The following is a 20572-nucleotide window of genomic DNA, read 5'->3' as shown; positions in this document are numbered from 1 at the left end:
CATTGATTTTCATGCCAAATAAAAATCATTAGTGTTAAAAATACATTATATAGATATATTATTCTAATGTGTGTGTGTGTGAGGGTTGGTCCTCTAAAAAAATGTTTGAATGGTTAAGCAAAGGGGCATACAAACTGAAAGACGGAGACAATATACTTTCATAATAAAGTTTATTCTATAATACAAATAGTATTTTGTTTTTGACTGCAAAATAGGAATGCATTATATTTACATACACAGGTATACAATTAATTATAACAAAGTTAGAGAAGCTTGCCTTTCCGCTGGTCTCTCTCTCACTTTCTCTCCTCCCATCAGGATAACATTTTCTTGCATCAAATCTGGAAATATTAAAGTCTTTTCTAACAGGTCTTCATAACACTAAGCTAAAAGGACTTTTTAGTTCTGATGAAATGTTTAAGGTGGAAACTTTATCAGGTCTTTTGGACATGAGGGAGGGGGCTGGGGATATACATGAGAGATGAAACAAGGAACGTAAACACAGTATTAGAGTCATAAGGGAATTCGCAAAAATTTACTTAATTGAAATATTAACTCATACAAATGCTTATTCCCCCATACTATCGTACGTTTAAGATTTATTTTGATTTAAACGAGCTCCCAGATTTATGGGTTGTAATTCAGTTGTTTTTAGAAATATTGATCCAAAACATAGTACCTAAAAATTGTGACAGTGGTATTTTATTATTTGTCGCATTAAAATCATTGTCTGGGCAACTGTGTACCTGAAATAACTCGTAAACACAATCCTCTGTGACTAAGCTATGCTGAGAAATAGCACAAGGGACCCCAAAGCAATCATAAATACATACTATCAAAAACAAGATTAAAAAATAATTTGGTTGGAAGCTAATGAAATCGGGTTTGACCTGAAAACATTAGGTTGTATCAAAATGATTCAAACTTACTGTATAATACTAACATATTCACAGAAACATTCAGAAATGCAAAACAGAGTTCAAATAAACTTATTAAAGGGAATTAACTCTTTAGCATTGCACATTAGAGGCAACACAAATAGAGAGCTTCAAGGGTCTCCGAAAAAGGCAATCTACCTGACAGAAAGAGGATGTTCCTCATGAGCAATGTTAAAAGTCTAACATGAGTTTGGTTCGCTTTAGAAACTCCTAGTAGTATTTGATAAATTGCTTGCAAGGCAGATCATTTCATATCATCCAAATAGGTCAGCATGCAAGGGTATATACTACATCTGATAAAAGTATCAACCTTAATCTTATTAGCATCTAACACATTCACAAAAACATGGTCATGGCAGTTGAATGGAAGGACAGGATAAAGGTTCCACCTTAACAAAGTTTGTAATTTTTAAGATGACAGCCACTTTTCGTCTTGTTCTTCCAAGCAAAAGAAAGAAAATAACACATCCACATCATCAATTGCAAGGCTTATTCTTTTTCTATTTTCCATTTTTCTTTTAAGTGTAAATTGAAATACATGCACTGAAAAAGCCAATAAAGAACCCAAGGTGGACCTGGGCTGGTCTCCACCCATTCACATCACCACATGGGGTACGCTGTCAAGGGAAAAGGAAAGGAGGGCAAATAAATTGTCTCTTTCCCTTTGTCAAGGTAACATCCATTACTTTTGAGTCCTCGTCACTCCAACCGTTGTCATTTGGGAATCATAAGCCCAGGTTAGATCTCTCAAGGCCAGTACACTTCAACTACAGCAAGCCCTTAAACTTCAGGTCCGGGTGTCTTTTTTTCCGATTCTCCCAATTGTGCAATAACCCAACAAAGACACTCACTTCGGGCTCTGTGCCATGCACAGAATAATGAGAAACAAATATCAGACTGCAGATAGAGGGCTAGAGCATTTTAGATCATATAACAAACTTGTGTTCAGTTTGTCGGAGTAATTTATTCACCAGACAATCTGTGTTCTTTTTTAAATTAAGCTCCTTTGGTTTTCTGCTGACCAACTTTGTGTGTGTGTTTTTTTTCCAGCTGCTTCCAGAGTGTTTTTTTTCCAGCTGCTTCCAGAGTGTTCCCTAGTAATATCGAATTGACCCTGTGGCAGTGAACAGTGCATTCTGCACATGTGCACTTTCAGCAACTCTACTCCCACCATTAACAACTAATTCGGAGTAGGATATTTTGTAATTTAAGTCCCCTGTACTGTATGTGTGAACTGAGACATCTATTGAAAGTGTGCTTTTTTTTTTTTTTTTTTTTAATTACAGAGATTTTTGTCCTCTTCCAGCACAGCGTAGGTCCTGGCCACCAGAATGGAGGAAAGAGTGGAGGCGTGGCTCTCTACTACTGCTGCAGGGTGAGGTGTGTGTGTGTGTGCTTACTTCTAAGGGGATCAAACCTTGGCTTTAACTCCATTCATTAGAGATTAAATTGAGAGATGTGCACAAGCCAGATAGATGCCGAATTGAAGGCTGAGAGGGGTGATGTGTAGAGATATGCGAATGCCATAAAAGTGATACTCTTTAAGTTTCAGTGTCAAGTAGGTTCCTGGAAGAGACAGAAGAATTGAAACACTAACTCCTTGCGTCTCAAGGGATTTAAATGCACCCCACCCTCTTCAAAGTGAGAATTAGCAGGCAGGTTGTCCAGGCTTGATTGTTCTCTTATCAAAGCGCTCAGCTATAATGTAAAAATCATCTTGCACATCATGTAAATGCCACATTCTCAAGGTGTCTTTTGAAATGGCCCAAATGGTCTGCATTCTTCAGATGCATGCAGTACCATTTTTTTGACTTGTGTTTCGATGTTTAATAAAGGTACTACAATGAACTGGACTCTATATTAGTGCCATACACTACCCTAGTCATAAAAGTCAGAACAAATTGACACCAAACATAGTGGTTTCTGCTTATTAGCTAAACTTTGAAGGCAACAGAAATGTTAATTTTTATTTATTTTTTTTCCAGTCAGAGAGAAGGATAGAGGATGCAGTGAAGCAGAACTCATAGGGAGCCAACCTTCCTCTACATGGCAGAGCTGGATGGCAACCCACACTACTGCATCATGGGTAATGTAGTTCTTGGCTCCTCCACCCACCCTCAAGTTCCTATCTCTACTCTTCTAGGAAGCAGAGCTAATATGATGCAAACGCTTGTTTTTGTGGGAAGATTGCAAACAGAAGAGATGAGATAGATGGACAGGTCTTCACTCAGGCACGGCTTGGTTTCTGATGGATCTCCCAGTGCACTCTGGGAAATGTGGTCCTCAGCTCTCCAGGCTCATGAAGGCGACCACCTGCTCCAGCTTATATGCCAGTCTCTGTTTCCTGGCACCATCATCCTGCTCCAGCGCAGACACAATCTGCCAATGGGGGGGGGGGATTAAATATGACTTAGACATGGTTCTTAACAGGTTTAATGAGATTCACACAAATTGTGGCAATTTAACAAGTTGATATAGAGACTAAATGTTTACATACCTCCTCTGTATATTTGCCCACATAAGAGTAGATCTCGCTAAGGGAGCTCATAGTGTTGAACTCGTTTATGTGCATGCGGGACTGCTCTGCCAGGTATGCATTCATATCCTGATCACTGATCGCAGGCATCTTACTAATGTCTGAGTAATATCTGTGAGAAAAAAACAATATACATTTTTTCTTTATATAAATGCTTGGAACATGCACAGGTGACAAGGCTTAAAGACTAGCAGTTCATTTGGAATAATATGTTTCAGGGTGAACTCTGGGAGTGTTTGACTGAGATCTACCCTGCCCATTAGAATCAGTTTTGCATTTACTTTCAGTGGCTGTACAGCTGCAGCTGACATTAGCGACTGACTGTCAGACTTAATGAACTGGTTTTTAGCAATCAGCAGAATCTATAGGCTGCCTAGAATGTTCAATAATTCACCTTACACTAACACTTAATATACCAGCACATCCGAAAGTAAATACATAAATATATATACACACTTTCTTTCTGTTGTCTTTGTGTGGGTGGCTGGAGTGTATATGTAAGTGAAAGGGGAATGGTGGAGGAAAAGTAATCAGTCACTGTCACCTGCAGCTGCAAAGCCTCTGTTGACTCTTTAATTAAGGCAGGCCATTTACATTTTTAATTCCTGCACCATGCCAACTTTTGGACTAAATATAATCACTGACTAACTGTTTGTGTATATGTCCGTTTTAGAGTGAAGACACACTATGCTCCTGCAAGCAACTTGAGAGGCAGGTGCAGGTATGTGCTGCAGTGAACTATGGGGCTATCAGTGGCACAGAGGTATGCCGTCCCATAGGAATTTATTCTCCAGTGACAGATAAAATACATATATGAGTTCACACGTTTGGGTTTATCAACACTTTGCAAATGCACCTTACAAGGGCAATGACTGGCAGCTCACCTGGCTCTAATTAATACTGTGTTAAAATGTCACTGCTGGTTATTCCCTATTGTGGTACTGAATAACAAGTACACTACCAGTCAAAAGTTTAGACACATCTACTTATTATTTTTCCATATGCATTTTAAACATTATTGAGGAGTTCCTATGCATTTTGGGCACTTGTATGCTTATCCTTCACTATTCAACCTATTTAAAAAAATAAATAAAAATTAAATAGTAGTTTTGTAAAGAAATTCATACATAGACAATTTATATTGGTATATAAAATCAAATTTAAGCCTTAAGATAAAAAGCTATACAGTGCTGTGAAATAGTATTTGCCCCATCCTGATTTCTTCTGTTTTTGTGTATTTTTCATTAAATTGTTTTAGATCTTCAAATAAGACACAATATAAAACAAAGGCAACCTGAGTAAACACAAAATACAGTTTTCAAACATTCTATATATATATATATATATATAGAAGCAAAAAAGTTATCCAACACCTATATCACCCATGTGAAAAATGAACTGCCCCATTAAACTTAATAGCTGGTTGTGCCACCTTTAGCAGCAGCAACAACTGCAACCAAACGCTTCCGAAAACTGGAGATCAGTCTTTCACAATGCTGTGGTGGAATTTTGGACCACTCTTCTTTGCAGAACTACTTTAGTTCAGCCACATTTGAGGGTTTTTTATGTAAAAACTGCCCGTTTAAGGTCCTGCCACAGCATCTCAATTGGGTTCAAGTCAGGACTTTGACTAAGCCACTCCAAAACTTTAATTTGGCTTCTTTTGAGCCATTCAGAGGTGGACTTACTCCTGTGCTTTGGATCATTGTCTTACTGCATAATCCATTTGCACTTGAGCTTCAACTCACGGACTGATGACCGGATGTTCTCCTTTAGGAATTTCTGATAGAGAGCATAATTCATGTTTTCCTCAGTTATTACAAGTTGCCCTGGACCTGAAGAAGCAAATCATCCCCACACCATACTTGACCGTAGGTATTATGTTCTTTTTTGTGGTTTCTGTGTTTGATTTGCGCCAGGTGTAATGGGACCCGTCTTCCAAACAGTTCCACTTTTGAATTTCCTCAGAGTTCAGAAATCAATATTTGGTGGAATAACCCTGATTTTCAATCACAGCTTTCTACCAGTCTTTCACATTGCTTTTGGGTGACTTTATGCCACTCCTGTCGCAAAAATTCAAGCAGGTCAGATTTGTTTAATGGCTTGTGGCCATCAGAGGTTTTCAGTGGGGTTCAGGTCTGGAGATTGGGCTGGCTATGACAGGGTCTTGATCCTGTGGACCTCCTTCCACACATTGATTGACCTGGCTGTGTGGCATGGAGCATTGTCCTGCTGGAAAAAACAATTCTCGGAGTGGGGGAATATTGTCAGAGCAGAAGGAAGCTAGTTTTCTTCCAGGATAATCTTGTAAGTGGCTTGATTCCTGCGCCCTTCACAAAGATGAATCTGCCCAATTCCAGCCTTGCTGAAGCACCCCCAGATCATCACCGATCCTCCACCTGGTTGTCTAATGGTTAGACGGTGACCTGGAGAGGCTTTCAAGACACAGTGTCTCACACCCACAGTGAAGTTTGGTGAGGATCGGTGATTTGCTGTCCAATGTTGTGCTTGGGGATGGGTCATGATGGTCTACTAATTTATCAAGATTTGTTTTCTCACACATCTTTAGCTGTTATATTACTTTTTTAATGTCCTGCCATTAGAGTTGTGTTTTTGAGGTGAACTGTCAATTTAAAAAGAGTCCAACTTTTAAAAACGTGTCTTGAGATCATTGCGCTTGTGTCTAGCACACATTTTATGTAAATGCCCTCTAAGAAAAAGTTCCGATCAGAATGACATGATTGACTTAAACCAACCTAATTATACAGGGCTTCCTTCCTCATTCGACTAGTCATTCAGGCAATCCACGGAATAGACGATTTTGAAAACATGTAGTTTTACACAACCTTAGTTGATGTATATATACTTGTACTGCCAAATGGGACTGAAGCTGCTGTAATGGTGGTATGTTTTGAAATGAGCTGTTCTTCAGAAAACAAAGGAATAATTAAACTTTCTTTGACCGTCATTGTGTGGAAAGATGGTGTTCTGCAGCTCAGTTTACCCATGATTCTCCATTCTTGGCATTGTTAAACAGAGAGCATTAACCCAGCAGATTGTGGGAAAAGCAGAAAAGTTTGTCTCTCTCACCAAACAGTGACTAATTGCTCTGGTGCAATGTTGGGGAGACCCTGTAGATCGATTGAACTACAATAGAGCTGCAATTCATCATCCTGTACCTCTACAACACACTTCAGTCTGATTACTACCAGCTCTAACAAACACACAATACCTGCAGGACATAATAAAAAATCTTGACACACACTCACACAAACGCACTCTCATTCTTCCGCAAATACAAATGTATTCAAATTCTCTTCTTTTTCAAGTGTAAATACTGCAACAATACTCAACCTATAGCTCAAACCTCAGCAACCACAAACCTTGACACACATCATACTGAATTAATGTAAAACCATCCTCTATATGAGCCATACATCAAACTGATTCATTCAGCCCAGCCTGCCTCTGGCAAAACCAGCCACAAACATACACTACACATCAAAAAGCAATCTTTTATTAACCACTGCCCACACCTAGCAAGTGTATGATGGTCTCATTTAACAAATTACCAAACACACTCACTTTTCAAGACACACACACACACACACACACACACACACACACACATGCCTACCTCTCAACCCAGCTCTTGTAACTGGGAATGTCCTTGGCGTACAGCAGCTTGTTTGAGGGGGAGTCTTTGCCCAGGCGGTGTTCTGACGTTGAGCATGAATCCATGAAGGTTTGTGCCACAACTGACAGACAGGCATCCGTGATGCTGCTCTTATGGATGTCAAACACAAACTGTGGGTTCTTGATAACATTCACCCAGAACCGTAGAGGTAGACTGTAAGGAAAAAGTACCATATTTTAGTCCTTTGGCATTCCTTTATGTATGAAAAAGCATAATTTTAAAAACAGGAAGAGTAGTAACTTGTCATGACATCTGAGGATTTGCTCCTTGCACAAAGTGCTAAACTGATCTCATTTTATTTGTTTGTATCTGTGGTCTGGCCAGCAATCGTGTGCCTGTCTAAAGCAATAAACGTATACAAGCCAACTTTATACATGGGTCCATTTGTGCTAAAGTGAAATCAACTTAGGCCTAGGCCCTGGGTATGTGTGAGTGTGCCTCGAGGGTCACAGGATGGTGTTTGGTGAGGGACTGCAGAGTTCTCATTAGTTTTCAAGACAGCTTTGGTTTTGTCTTAGTTCCCAAAACAGAGGCGATGAAACAGAAGAAAGGAGAGAATAAGAGAGGACTCTGCAGTGAAGTGGACACAGTTATGCAGCAGAGACAGAGAAAGAGAAAACATTCAACAAAAGCTTTTCCACTGTAAACATTCAAAAATAACAAATGCACAAAAGAGGATTTAGGAAGCAAACACTGTATTATGGCTCAAATTAATCAGAGAGAATCAACTGGGTTTATCTGCGCTCTATCGAAAGGATATCAATGCTTTAGCAACACGAGTCAACACCATCATAAACCTGCCACTGCTGGCCTCTGGGAAGATCATATTATCCATACAGAACAAATGCAGGACGTGTCTAAAGCTACATACTTCAGAGGGAGTTCTCAAAGGAGAGACTGAGTGGATCAGGAGATGGGAATGATTTCTAGATGAACTAGATCCTGGTTAAATATAGCACTCAGCTAGGCACAAGTCTCTCTTGGGAGTTCTGTCAGTCTCTTGGATTCCTCTGCCTTGTTTTTTTTGTGTGTGTGTGTAAATTTGGAAAAAGCTGTAATACTATGTGGGCAATAGCTCTGTTTTACTTGAACGTCACAGTTTTGGGAGGAAAACCTGCCAATCAGTCTAAAAATGTGACCTTTTTGGAACTTGTTTTACCTGAACCTAAAAATTAAGGACAGTGGTAGTTTGTATTTATTATAGTAGCGTAAATGTGCGTTTTGCATCAAAATCGCTGGAGGTCGGTTCCTACTAGATTGCAGTATCCAGCCAAAAATGTACTAGTCAGGTAGCTTCACTGTCTGCACTCCGATTGGTAATTACTGCAACATGTCTCTGCATATTTGTATGAAGTTAAATTCTGCTCAACTTTGTTGCTTCATCAACAGTCCTTCTCCTTGAAAATGAATGGCTTTTGTGAACGCCCCTTAACATCGTCTGACACCGCGTCCTCATACAAGGATTTTGGCTTCACTGTACCCTACACACAATTTAAATTCATTTAAACTGACTATCATCTTATCATGGTACTCTAGGCTTTCATTTAAGGATTAAAATATCCAAGGCAACAACAATTTCAGTGAAATTCTTCTATGTAAGCAGACCAAGCAAAAGTGCATCTGGTAAGAAATCTTAAGTTTTTACACAGAAATCTGTTTGTGTCAGAAGAGTTACACCTGTAGTTTCATCTGATGTGCCAATTTAAAGATTTCAGTTATTTAACACAGGAGAGCACACTGTTAATCACCTTGACTATATTTATCAAGAATCGCAAGACCCAGTGGGTGTGATAGCCATTGGGAATCAATGATATGCTACTAGTTACAAATCCTGAAGGGAAATGGAAATGCACACAGCAATATCGCCCCTGTCATCTGCATTTTGATTAGTTGAGTAAAGCGTTAATTTACCCAACCTAAACAAACTGATTTATCTACGTACTCTCATTGATGACTTATACTTTGATTGGCAGGCTCAAGCACCCTCCCAATCACCAGACAGACAATGGCATGATGGATGATTCAAGAGAGCACTGTTCATCAGCCATACATCTCTGTCTGGCTTTGGTTAAAGATCTGATGCTTAAGTAATCCTTTGATGCATTTGAAGAAGAGATTTGTAATAGAACCAGGGAATTCATCATTTAGGTTGTGATTTAGGGATTGAATGAGGAGGGATGTGCATTTGATTTTGATGGATTTCTTTTATTTTTTTTATCTAGATGTTGTACATTTCATTTAATGGGAAAACTTGAATCAGGTGGTCAAGACTTTTATATTCACTATTATAATTTTGAAGCAGCATCTCTCTGTTTGTAACACTCAAATAAGAGGATATGACTTGGACATCTTTGGTTGCTATCTGGATTGTCTCGTTTGCATACAGACAATAACGATCAAAACAAGAAACTCCACAGTGTGGCCAGTGTAAATCCTTTCACTTTCCCTTCATAAACAATAACACATGTAAAAAGAACTGATGAGCAAACAAATGCCCAAATTGGTAAACAAAATAGAGATTATGGCCAAGTGTGTACATTTTAAAAGTTTTAAAATCTTCTGCAAACAACACATATGCCCCACCAACGTCATCAGCCCAGTTAACTTTAGTGGCAGCATATCTAGCCACATAGATATGGCTGAGCCAGTTGTTTTTTTGCAAATACCTGAAAATTGAGCTCTTTCGTTGTTTGTGAGAGACATTAGCTGTCAGCAAAAAGCAGAATTGCAGTACATTAGTCCTGTTGAAGAACCTCTCACATTTATAAAAAAATAAAAATAATTTCACAGTCTCTGTACTGGAATTAGGCTGTAATGCACGACAAGGACCACGAGATGATAAATGACTATTTAACGTTCTGCTCTCTGTGAGAATGATTCCATTAATGTGTAATGAAAGAGTGACCCTCTGTGCTCTCCAAAAACACTTAACGCTCTCAAATGGCCCTAAAATACGCTGAGGGGGAGACGGGGAGAAATTAAGTCTATAAAAACAGAAAATAGGGCACTGTATCCACCCATCCCCTCTGCCCTGACACATACATGCAAACTAGTCACCTTTTGGAGAGATTTACAGTTTGATTCCAAAATATATAATTTACGTGATTCACGCAGAGTTTTTTGAGAGGGGCGAGGGGTTGTTAAATAGCCTATACATCAGCAAATATTTAAAGATGTATTTTTCAGTAGACATTGTTTAGAATAGCTTTTACAATATCATTTAGATTTTTAGACCATCTTAACTAATGTCGATCATTATGTTCATGACAGAGTTACGCCTGTTTCCCAAACCAGCACGTTGATCACTCATTAAAAACTAGAAGTTAAGTGCTTCGTTATGGGAGATGTCCAGTCCAAAGGTGCTGAAACTTCTGTACAGAAATACTAGCAAAAATGGAAATTGTATGTAACCTTGTCAAGGAGCAGAAAGACTGGATATCTCCCATAATGAAGCACTTAAGTTCTACTTTTTAATGAGCGATCAATGTGCTGATCCGGAATGTGGAAAAATGAAGTATACTCAGGCCTTTACTGCCAGTGTGCAGCATGCAATTTGTGGCAGCCATTAGAGGAAGGAAGGAGGAGGGATAGAGAGAGGGAATCGCTCATTGCACACTCTCACTCATGTATTTGTTAACCATATTTTAATTTATTTAAAACTTTACTCACGTCTTGTTAAGACATCTGTTTAATAAGAATATATCATATTTCTATTGCCATTATAGTTATTCTTAAAAAAAAAAAGGCCAACGTAACATGCAAATTTAGAGTTGATTTCAATGCAATGATACTTGTTAAACAGACAGCCTGATTAAACATAAATGCATTGGTCATGGCAATGCACAATTGAAACAGTAGGAAGAGGCAATTCGGCACATTCCCTTTCTATGGTAAAATGTCAACATTACCCAAAGTGGAGATACGTGTTTTTCATCGGACTGCGACGATATGGTTAAATTGCACTTAAATGGACTTAAGAGCGGTTCAAAGGTTAATTTAAAAATGTTTTTATGTTTCAAATAACAAGGCTTAGAGGTGAAGTACTAAAGTGCTACTAACTGTGTTTGGTGTAACGTGTTACAGTTTTCTAATTACATTTTGCAGCAACACAGTAATGGAAAATATTACTTTTAATTTAGTAATCTGATTACAGTTACAGACATGAATAAAATAATGTTACTTGGATTACACATTTATTGCTAAGACAATACTATTCATTATGTAGAATACATTTTAAAATGTATTATGTTCCTATGTTGGTACTTGTATGTGTGTTGCTGTGTCAGCTAATGAGCATACCCTCTAACAAACCATCATGGCATGCAGAGGCGACGGCAGATGAGTGAGTGGCATTACTATGGACGCAGCCGAGTGTAGTTGTTTGTTCAAATTGAAAACGAAAGTTAAGTGTTTCAAGTTTTCGTGCCCTCAATCAATCGTAGCGGGCTCTGTGTCAGCATGCTCCCAGCCCTGGCTGGAGGAGAGGCATGCAAGACTGGGCCGGCAACAAATCCTCCTCAAATCTCTGCACTCTACCCCAGACTTGTACGCCTCCCTCGGGTGTCCCTCCTCTGCAGCAGCTGCAGGAGGAGAGGGGATCGGCTTCGGGTGTATATGGAAAACAGCATTTGTTCCTGTCTGACAGAGGGGATCACCTTGTGATCGCTCACAAGGTGGAAACATTTGCAGACGTAGATAAGCAAATTACTTTATGTCCTTTATGTACTGTACACAATAAAACACAATGCAATAGCATTACAGATGCATGTAGTAGGAAGTGATGAAGGATACTCAATTCATCGGAGCACAAGCATGGAGGTTGAAGTAAAGTTGTGTAAACACACACATGCTGCGCACACAGACATACTGTACATGCACACATACATGATGTAACACACAAGCAAATAAGCATTCAAATACACAATGGTACTACTATCAAAGCTGTTTGCAAATGTGTTTTCAGAAAGGTTTTCAGTTCATTAGTATTCTTTTTCTGTCTTTCACACCAACACAAACACAGGTAAACAAGCATACTGTACACATACATGCCAATCACAGCTAAGAAGGTTGTAGATAGAGGAAACACACTTTTCTGAAGATACTACTACAGCATATTTGAGATAAAGTTGTATTTTTAGAAATACATTGGATCTCTTTAGCCAAGTTGCTGTCTTAGTCATATTGCTGTAATTTTGTTATTGTTTTCAGTCAATATTGAAGTACTAAAAGAGCTATTAGTGTTAAATTCGTTTTTTTTCTCGCAGGTTTCGTTGGTTTTAGAAAGTAAAGTGTGGCGGTGGGGGCATGGTCGAGCATTCTTCCAGAGAGAGAGAAAGCAGTAAGGGTGTAACACCTGTTTCTGATTGCAGTAAGCCCTGGGGAGAGTAACAAAAAAGGACCACACCAGAGTTGAGAGAGAGAGATGCATGCGGCCGTGTTGCAGGTTTGTTTTAAGTTAAGTTTCTGATTAAAAGTTTTGTTGACTGTTCAGCCGGTTCCCACCTCCTCCTTGCCCATCCTTTGCCTGTTACATAAAGTAATTGGTAATCTGATTACTTTCACCATGAAGTAATTAGCAAAGTAAAATTGTAAATTAGTTATCAGTAGTGGATCATTTTTTTTGAAAGTAACTTAACCAACACTGGTTACTAACGTTTTGCTTTGGAAACCCAGCCCTTAACTGTTAACATGGACAGTAATTTTTTACAAATTATTATTATTATTATTTTTGCTAAATTCATTTTCATAGATACATATTGTAAAGGCACTAATATTACACTGCAGTGCTTTAATGTCCCCTTTTGGGTGGTGCATGGTGGTATGCTGGCAGAGGTGATGGATTACCACTCATTAAATGTAATGCCAAGCTTTAATTTCCCCTCTCATCCACTCCGCCCCCTTCTTTTTTTATCTGCTAGTTGTTCATTTAACCCCCACAGCCCCCTTCCACCATGGGAACATAACTCTAAATTGGTTGGGTGAAATTAATTTGGAAACGAGCGTTATTAATTTCAATCATCGCAATGGTGATGTCCTTGGTAACAGCCACATCGATGACGATGCTTCTGCTCTTCTGGGATTTACTCTACCTCTCTTGATTTACAGAAATTACATGATAATCATGCAGAGCTTCAAAACTATAATGAAAACAGTTTGTGGGAGTTTGTATGTCTTACCAGTTGCTCTTCCAAGTGTGTCTGACGTGCGGGTCATGAATGTTGTGCTTGTCTGCTTGTTCATCCAGGAAGTCAAACATGTACTTGATAGCGAGAGGGAGGGCACTCCCTCTGTGTGCTGTGCTGAAGATGGTCTCGAACAGGTCATCCACAAACTTCTGTAGAGTGCCCTGAGGAACAACAAAGAATAGAGAAGAGTGTTTACATCCTTCATTTACAAAGGCAGCTCTATCTATCCACCCATCCAATTGGCATATAAAAGTCTCCCTGAAGATGCTAAACAAAAAAGGACTTGCTATTTAGCAGATGACATGTATTGTTGTATTTTTCAGAACAGAGCTATCTGTGTTTATAAAAGTGTTTCTGGGCCACCCGTCAGTAATCCCACCAATGAAACCACAGTTTCTGAAGTGTTTACTTTGATAGTGAAATTGCTACTATGAAGTTCACCTTTAATATCAGTGAACGGAAGCGATTCTGCTTAAGCAGCTTTGTGCAGATGGATTAACGTCCATCCCGCACCATTGAACCTAATTTGATTTAATGGTGTTGAGTGTAGAAGGAGAGAATACGATGGAATCTAATCCACTTGTAATGAAAGAATTGATAAGATGCATGGAAAGAGAAAGAGAGCGTGATTGGGACTATCAAAACAGCTCTGCTCATATCTTGCAGCCACCACCGGCTTCGCATCTGGATGAGATGTGCACAAGCTGCAGCAAATAAAATCCCTTTGAACAGACAGCCAGAGTCGGTGAGAAAGCAGAAAAAAAATCAGTTAGCTGACAATCACAATAATAATTCTACTGCGTCCCACATCCCTGACAGCTTATCTTTTTCCTATGAAGATGAAAATACATATTTTTCACTCTGTATCAACTTGGCGACAGCTATGGAGGGGCTGGCTGGGGATGACTGTGAGCGTTCTGACAGGTGTCATCCTGTGTGTCGACTGACATCATCATTACTCGCCCAGAAACCAAAGCAGCTTTTTGCAGCCGTTTAAATGTACCTGGTCATTACAGCGCACTTAAAAGTGACACAGACACAGGCAGACATGCAACCATTAAACTTCAAGTGATCTCGTTTGGACAAGCGAGAAAATTATATCTGTTACTGCAAACAGAAAGGGGAGAAAAAGGAAAGGAATCAGGCAAAGAGAAAGACAGAATTGGTCTTTATTTACTCACCCTCTTGTTCTTACAACCCGTTTGACTACACAAGGAGATGTTAGGCCAAACGGCAGCCTCAGTCACCATTCACTTTCAATGTGTGGACGAAAGCTGCAATGAAAGTGAATGGTGACTGAGTTGATACTTCGGTCTGACATCTCATTTTGTGTTCCACAGACACAAGGAAAGTCATACCAGTTTGTAACAACATGAGGGGGAGTCAAAGATGACAGAAGTTACTTTTTTGGGTAAACTGTTCCTTTAAGTCAAGCTTGGCATAATCCATGCAAAAGTGGATAACAGGTAAAGCTTGCCAATTCTCTAGAGAAACTGAGATGATGATGGACCGAATATGGGAACCGTCAGCACCCCAGGCATATTGCAGGAAATTATTGCAGGGGTGAAAGCCAAACAGTCAATTACTGTGCTGTCACACAAATCATTTTTCACCAAGAGAGATGGTGTCAGAGATAAACTGGTTATTTCACAGAAATAATCCATCTAAAAATATTTCACACCATTTGCAAGTGGAGTAGTATAATCACCAGGGCATTTTTAAATATATGTGTGTGTGTGTGTGTGTGTGTGTGTGTTTGGGCAATGTCTTGTGAAGCTCCTGCTTGGTTCCTTCAGGAAAGTTTCTTGGCGGTAACACGCGCATTGTGCTGAATCACAGATGATAAGATCACATATACAAACACACACTGCTGAAAGCAGATTTCTGTCAAACAGTGTGTTTCCAAGTTTAAGCCTTCGTTTAAGATATAACTGACAAGGGACCTTGCTTTAAAGTTTTACCAAACAGTACAACACCACAGGAAATATTTTCGTATCAGAAAAAAAATTTTTAGTGACGAAAATATGAACAGTACTTGTCTGTAGTAAAGTTGCTGCCACAGTGCTAGGGTGTTGTGGGTGGTTGCTAAGGTGTTCTGGTTGATTGTTTACAAGTTTCTATGGCATTATGGTCCCTAGATGTGGCTTGGCTCCCTTGTTTAATCATTTGCTAGGGGGAAATGCAAAGTCTAATTGCTTAGAAAAGTAATAACACACCTCACCTCTACAAGCCGCATGATTTGAGGTATCATTCATGTCTTTAGCACCAACAGTGCAGGACACGTTACGAGCCAAATTTTAATACAAAGGATTAGAGGCTTTTTTAAATCCCCAACCCCAAGTATGAGAAATAGTTATAGTGATGCTTGCCTTAGCAATATGCTTTTTTTAAGGTAGTAAGGGATCTGTATTTTAGACACATTGCAAAAACAAATGTGTGTTTGCAGGCTCTGCTGAGGCTGTGACATCAAGTCAGTCAGCATTATACGAATGGAGAAGACAGACCAACTGCAGTTTGACACAAATAGCATAAACATAAAATGTTTGACTGTGGCCTCTTGAAAGTCTCATTTAACAAGGTACAGGTTTGATCTAATTCTAGAAAATGTGTTTATCTGGAACTTCATCCCTTAAAGGAATTTTCCGGGTTCAATACAAGTTAAGCTCAATCAACAGCATTTGTTGCATAATACTGATTACCAAAAACATTTATAAAAACAAATATTCTTTTAAAAACACTCAAATCTGTGTTCAGAGAGCCACCTACACTGAAAGTGAATGGGGCCAATCTGCATCATAAGACAAGCAATATGCCTGTTAACATGATTTTATTGTGATACAATCACTACTAACCTTTTCTGTCTAAAGTTATAGCCAGTTTTACAGCTTAGTTGCCATGACGATGAAATATGAACTATAAAAATTATGATTTAAACAACTTTACAGCTCAAATAATACAGAAGAATTAATTTAAGTGCTTTTATAAAATTATAAGCTTCACATTTTTGATTTTTGTTTTTAAAGAAAAGGATGGTTGTGTCAAAATAATTTTTTGTGCTAATCAACATTATGCCTCGAATGCTGTCAATTATTTCTTTAAATATCTCTTGGAGGTTTCAACATGTTAACATTTCTGAATGTTTAACAAACCCATTCTAGAATATTTTGGTGCATTTAATGTCTGAAATATATAAAACATTTTAACACCATTTGACACCCTAAATTAAATTATGACCCTAGCTTGTTCTAACTACTCCTTTTTGGTTTGGTTTTTTAGGGACAGGCAAGCTTACCTTGGTGGCTAACAGCCTGGTCAGGTAGATCTCAGAAACCATCTTACTGCCACGATCTCCCTCTTTCTGGTCTCCATGCTCATGGTTCTTTACCAAATGCCACACCTTAACTCCGCTCTCCAGGTCAGGTGTGATCATTGGGGTGCGAGATCGTAGACTGTCTGGGCTGCCCGTGTATTTGATCATGTTTTCTGTTGGAGTGAAAAGAAAAAGATGCATCAGTGGGTGAGCTAGAAGACTGATTCCTCTGCTGACAAATGTCTCTTGCAGCTGTTCATCTCTGTTCCTATCTGTAACACATTGCCTTTTGTTGTGTAGAACTTGAAATTGAAAATGAATCATTTAGAATGTATGGATGCTTAATTTTTCATGCCTTTTCTCTCTCTCCTGTGAATGTGCATGTTCGCTCATTTTGGCAGACACAAAATCGAACAGGTGTCAGGCCAGAAGAAATATTCATGCTTTAGCCAATAGGGAGAGATCAGCCATGACATTAAAAAAAAAATTGATTGGCAACGGCCTAATTTGTTAAGATAAAAAGAAGTTCACAGTGGCAGATGCAACAGAAATCAATCTCCCCAGGAGGAAAAAAGAGAGAGAAAGACAGAAATAAAGAACAACTCCAGAAAGATAAAGAGACAGAGACTATGGGAAAATAAGGAATGAGAAAGAAAACTGTACTATAACAGATCTCTCTCGCCCTTTCACTCTCCCCATGCCTCCCCTCGCCTCTCCCCCAGGTTCGCAGGAGGCGGGTTGGACCACCAGCTGACAGAACGGCTGGAAGGGCAGCGACTCCCTTCCAGAGATGGTGGGAGGAGTGTGACGAGGAGGAGGCCGTGTGACGATGCATGGCCAGCGCTGAATCAGCTGATCAGCGGTAGAGTAAAATAAGAGTGAGCTGAAGACACCAGTTCGAGAGAGACGCACTTAGCCACGTTGGATGTATCTGTGTCCTTATGTTTAATGTTGTTTTAAGTTAATTTATATAATTCAAGTTAATGTTGACTGTTCAGCCTTTTAACGCCTCTTCCTTGCCCATCCTTTACCTGTTACAACAAAGTCTTGATATTTACATAGTTATCTGTCACTGTTGTTTCAAGCATTTCACTTTAGTTAAAGACTAACTTTGAATGATACTTGTATGAACAGGTAACCAATCCATATCTGTCTCCAGGAAACAATTAATAAAACAGCTTCAGCCTCACAAATGGCCTTTCTTGCTTAGCATCTCATCATTTTGCCCAGCTGGTTCAAAGTCGGTCTCCTGCTCATCCTGTCTGAAGAGCCTCCGTACTGTTTGAAGTTAATTCTAAAAGAGTGAAGTGTGGCATTTTCCTTTCCTCTTTCCTACTAGCCACGCTCCCTCTCTCTTCTTTAAGGCTCATTTAGAGTGCAGGAAAGTCTATGGAGATGAGATGATTTTAATGGTTTATTTGATGTGTAGGGGGAGCGCTCGGATGGCCATGAGCTTTGATCTTCAGCTTTATCAGACCCAGTCATACGAGGAGCTGATAGCGGGCGAATGACGGGGCTAGAGTCAGAGTCTCAGGAGGGAAGGCAAGTGCAAAGAGACTCATTTTCCCTGCTTTTACCTTTGTACGCTGCCCGACTATCTCAGCTCTCTCCATGTAATTCCATTCCTGTTCTCTTTTGTGAGCGACTAAGAAGGTGCACATTTATCTTCTGCTTTTCTCTTACCTCCCTGTGAGACAGCAAGACTGCTCTCTTATTTTTAAACTCCTATTCTGTTCTTTGTGCAGCTCAGGTGGAATGGCACGAAGATATGAAACTCTGCAATGGAGTAAGAACTTGGTCATTTTTCATTATAGAGGGTTTTCATTATAAATTCCAGTTAAACAGTGTAGTTGAGATGTGGATTCATGTGTCCCTGCATTAACCTCTGGTAGGGGGTTTCAGCAATGGATGTAATTATTCCTACTCTTTTATTATTATTTGTATTCCAAAATACTACTGTACCATATTACCTTTGCTATGGCTTCCCAGAGCACTGTACACTCACACTTGCACACATATACAGTGGCAAGAAAAAGTATGTGTGCTAATTTTCTGCATTAATTGGTCATGTAATGTTTTCATATTGTATGTGATGCCCTTTTTAGACTATTTGTAGTGCTGCATGTTATTCCCAAATTTTTTTACCTTTGTTTCATCAGTCTACAAAAAATTTTCCCAGTAGCATTGTGGAGTGTCAAGGCACCCAGCAATGTTTTTGTTGGAAAGCAGCAGCTTTCGTTCTGCCTGTATTATATCTTTTGTATAGTAGACTCATGAACAGAGATGTTAACCAGTTCCAATGATTCCTTCAAGTCTTTAACTGTCAGTCTATTTTACCTTATTGAGAATTCTGTGGTGTTTCCTTTGAGTCATCTTGGCTATACAGCCACTTCTAGAGAGAGTAGCTATTTATAGATGATTTGCCTAACTGATGACAAATGAATATCTAAGCTCTTCAAGATAACATTGTAACCATTTACAGATTTATGCAATGCAACAAATCTTGATTGTAGGTCTACTGAGATCTCTTTTTTGCGAGGCATGGCCCATGTCAGCAGATGTTTCTTGTGAACAGCAAACACATTTTTTTTTTAAAAGTAAAAGTAGCTCTAACCCACACATCCAATCTAATTTTATTAAATGAATACCAGGTTTGCCAACTCCTGACTCTAATTAGCTTTAGTTGATGTCATTAGCCAAGGGATTCACATACTTTTTTCCAACCTACACTGTGAATGTTTGAATGATGTACAAGAACAACTTGTATGAATATTAAACCAGATTTTAAGCCAAATTTATACATAAATGAAGGTAATTCCGAGGGTCACATTCTTTGTCTTGCCACTGTACATTCACAGTTAGGAGGCATCAGAGACATACCATATTTGCTTGCAGAGGTTCTGGAGACAGTGGAATTGTTCACAGAGTTGTATGCAGTCACCTGCTTTGGTACAAGAGCTACCACAGCATTATCAGGCACCTGCGGACATAGAAAAATAAATCAGCAACTTAAAAACTAAAATACAACACATTTATTATACTTCTGGTCTCTTAAAAAAAAATAATAAAAAAAATATATATATATATATATCTTATTTCTTGTCCCGGTACAAATGTAAAACTGGAGTAGTGAGGGATGGGATGGTCTGCTCCCATTTGAATAAGTCTCTACCTTTGGGATGGGCCAGGCTATTTAACTCTATGACTCAATAAATAATAACCACAGTATGCCTTAGAAAGCCAAATTCAATTAACACGTGGGGGCCTCTTCTCCCCTACGAGACATCCCTTGCTCTACATAATTTGGTATTGGATGCCTGTGGCGATTACAGGGTTAACTGAGGTGACAGTATAGATCTAGATGGCGTATGCTCAGAACTGCTTTGTAGACCATTAAGACATTTTTCTAACACCCTGAATCTCTTTTTGCCCAGACCATCACAATGTGAAGCCTTCCAGGTTTACTGCAGCACAGAGGCCAACCAAACTTTAAGACTTTCAATACTGACATCTCTTATACCATATTTTAGATGCCAACCAGACAGGTGAACAAGTGGAAAGGGGCTTTTTTAGAAAACAGCAGTTTTATTTTTCACCTTTTTGATATCAAAGATATCTTATGCAACCCAGTATAATGTTTCTTGAGGATACATCAAAGAATTAACATCAAAGAATAAGTCATAACAGATGCTTTTGACTAGAGAAGCTCCTCGATTCGGAAGAAAGTATCAAAGATGACTTAAGATATATATTAGAAATGCACAGAGGAGCTTCCCAGATAGTCGCACTAGACTCTGATGTGTCTGTTTCATATTGTGTACAACACTAAGCTGTGAGGGAATTCGGTGGGATGAGAAAAAGTAAGGCATGTAGAGAAGAAAGAAAGGAATAGTTCACCCAAAAAAT

General features: G+C 39.0%; 1 protein-coding gene across 1 annotated transcript in view; it reads right to left on the bottom strand.

Annotated features, from left to right (window-relative positions):
* Positions 1-210: 210 nt before the first annotated feature.
* Positions 211-20572, bottom strand: part of plxna4 (plexin A4) — a 264215-nt gene continuing 243853 nt past the window's right edge. Inside the window, exons 26-31 of the mRNA XM_052118648.1 lie at positions 19547-19646; positions 16649-16839; positions 13348-13517; positions 7112-7324; positions 3436-3586; positions 211-3317 (exon numbers count right to left, since the gene is read on the bottom strand). Coding sequence (XP_051974608.1) covers positions 3222-3317; positions 3436-3586; positions 7112-7324; positions 13348-13517; positions 16649-16839; positions 19547-19646 — 921 coding nt within the window. The 3' untranslated portion in view covers positions 211-3221. The remainder of the gene's footprint in view (positions 3318-3435; positions 3587-7111; positions 7325-13347; positions 13518-16648; positions 16840-19546; positions 19647-20572) is intronic.

Source organism: Xyrauchen texanus, chromosome 45 (genome assembly GCF_025860055.1).
Source record: "Xyrauchen texanus isolate HMW12.3.18 chromosome 45, RBS_HiC_50CHRs, whole genome shotgun sequence".
Lineage (NCBI taxonomy): Eukaryota > Metazoa > Chordata > Actinopteri > Cypriniformes > Catostomidae > Xyrauchen > Xyrauchen texanus.
The sequence above is the reverse complement of the archived record's forward strand: the minus strand, read 5'-3'. Positions and strand labels throughout refer to the sequence as shown.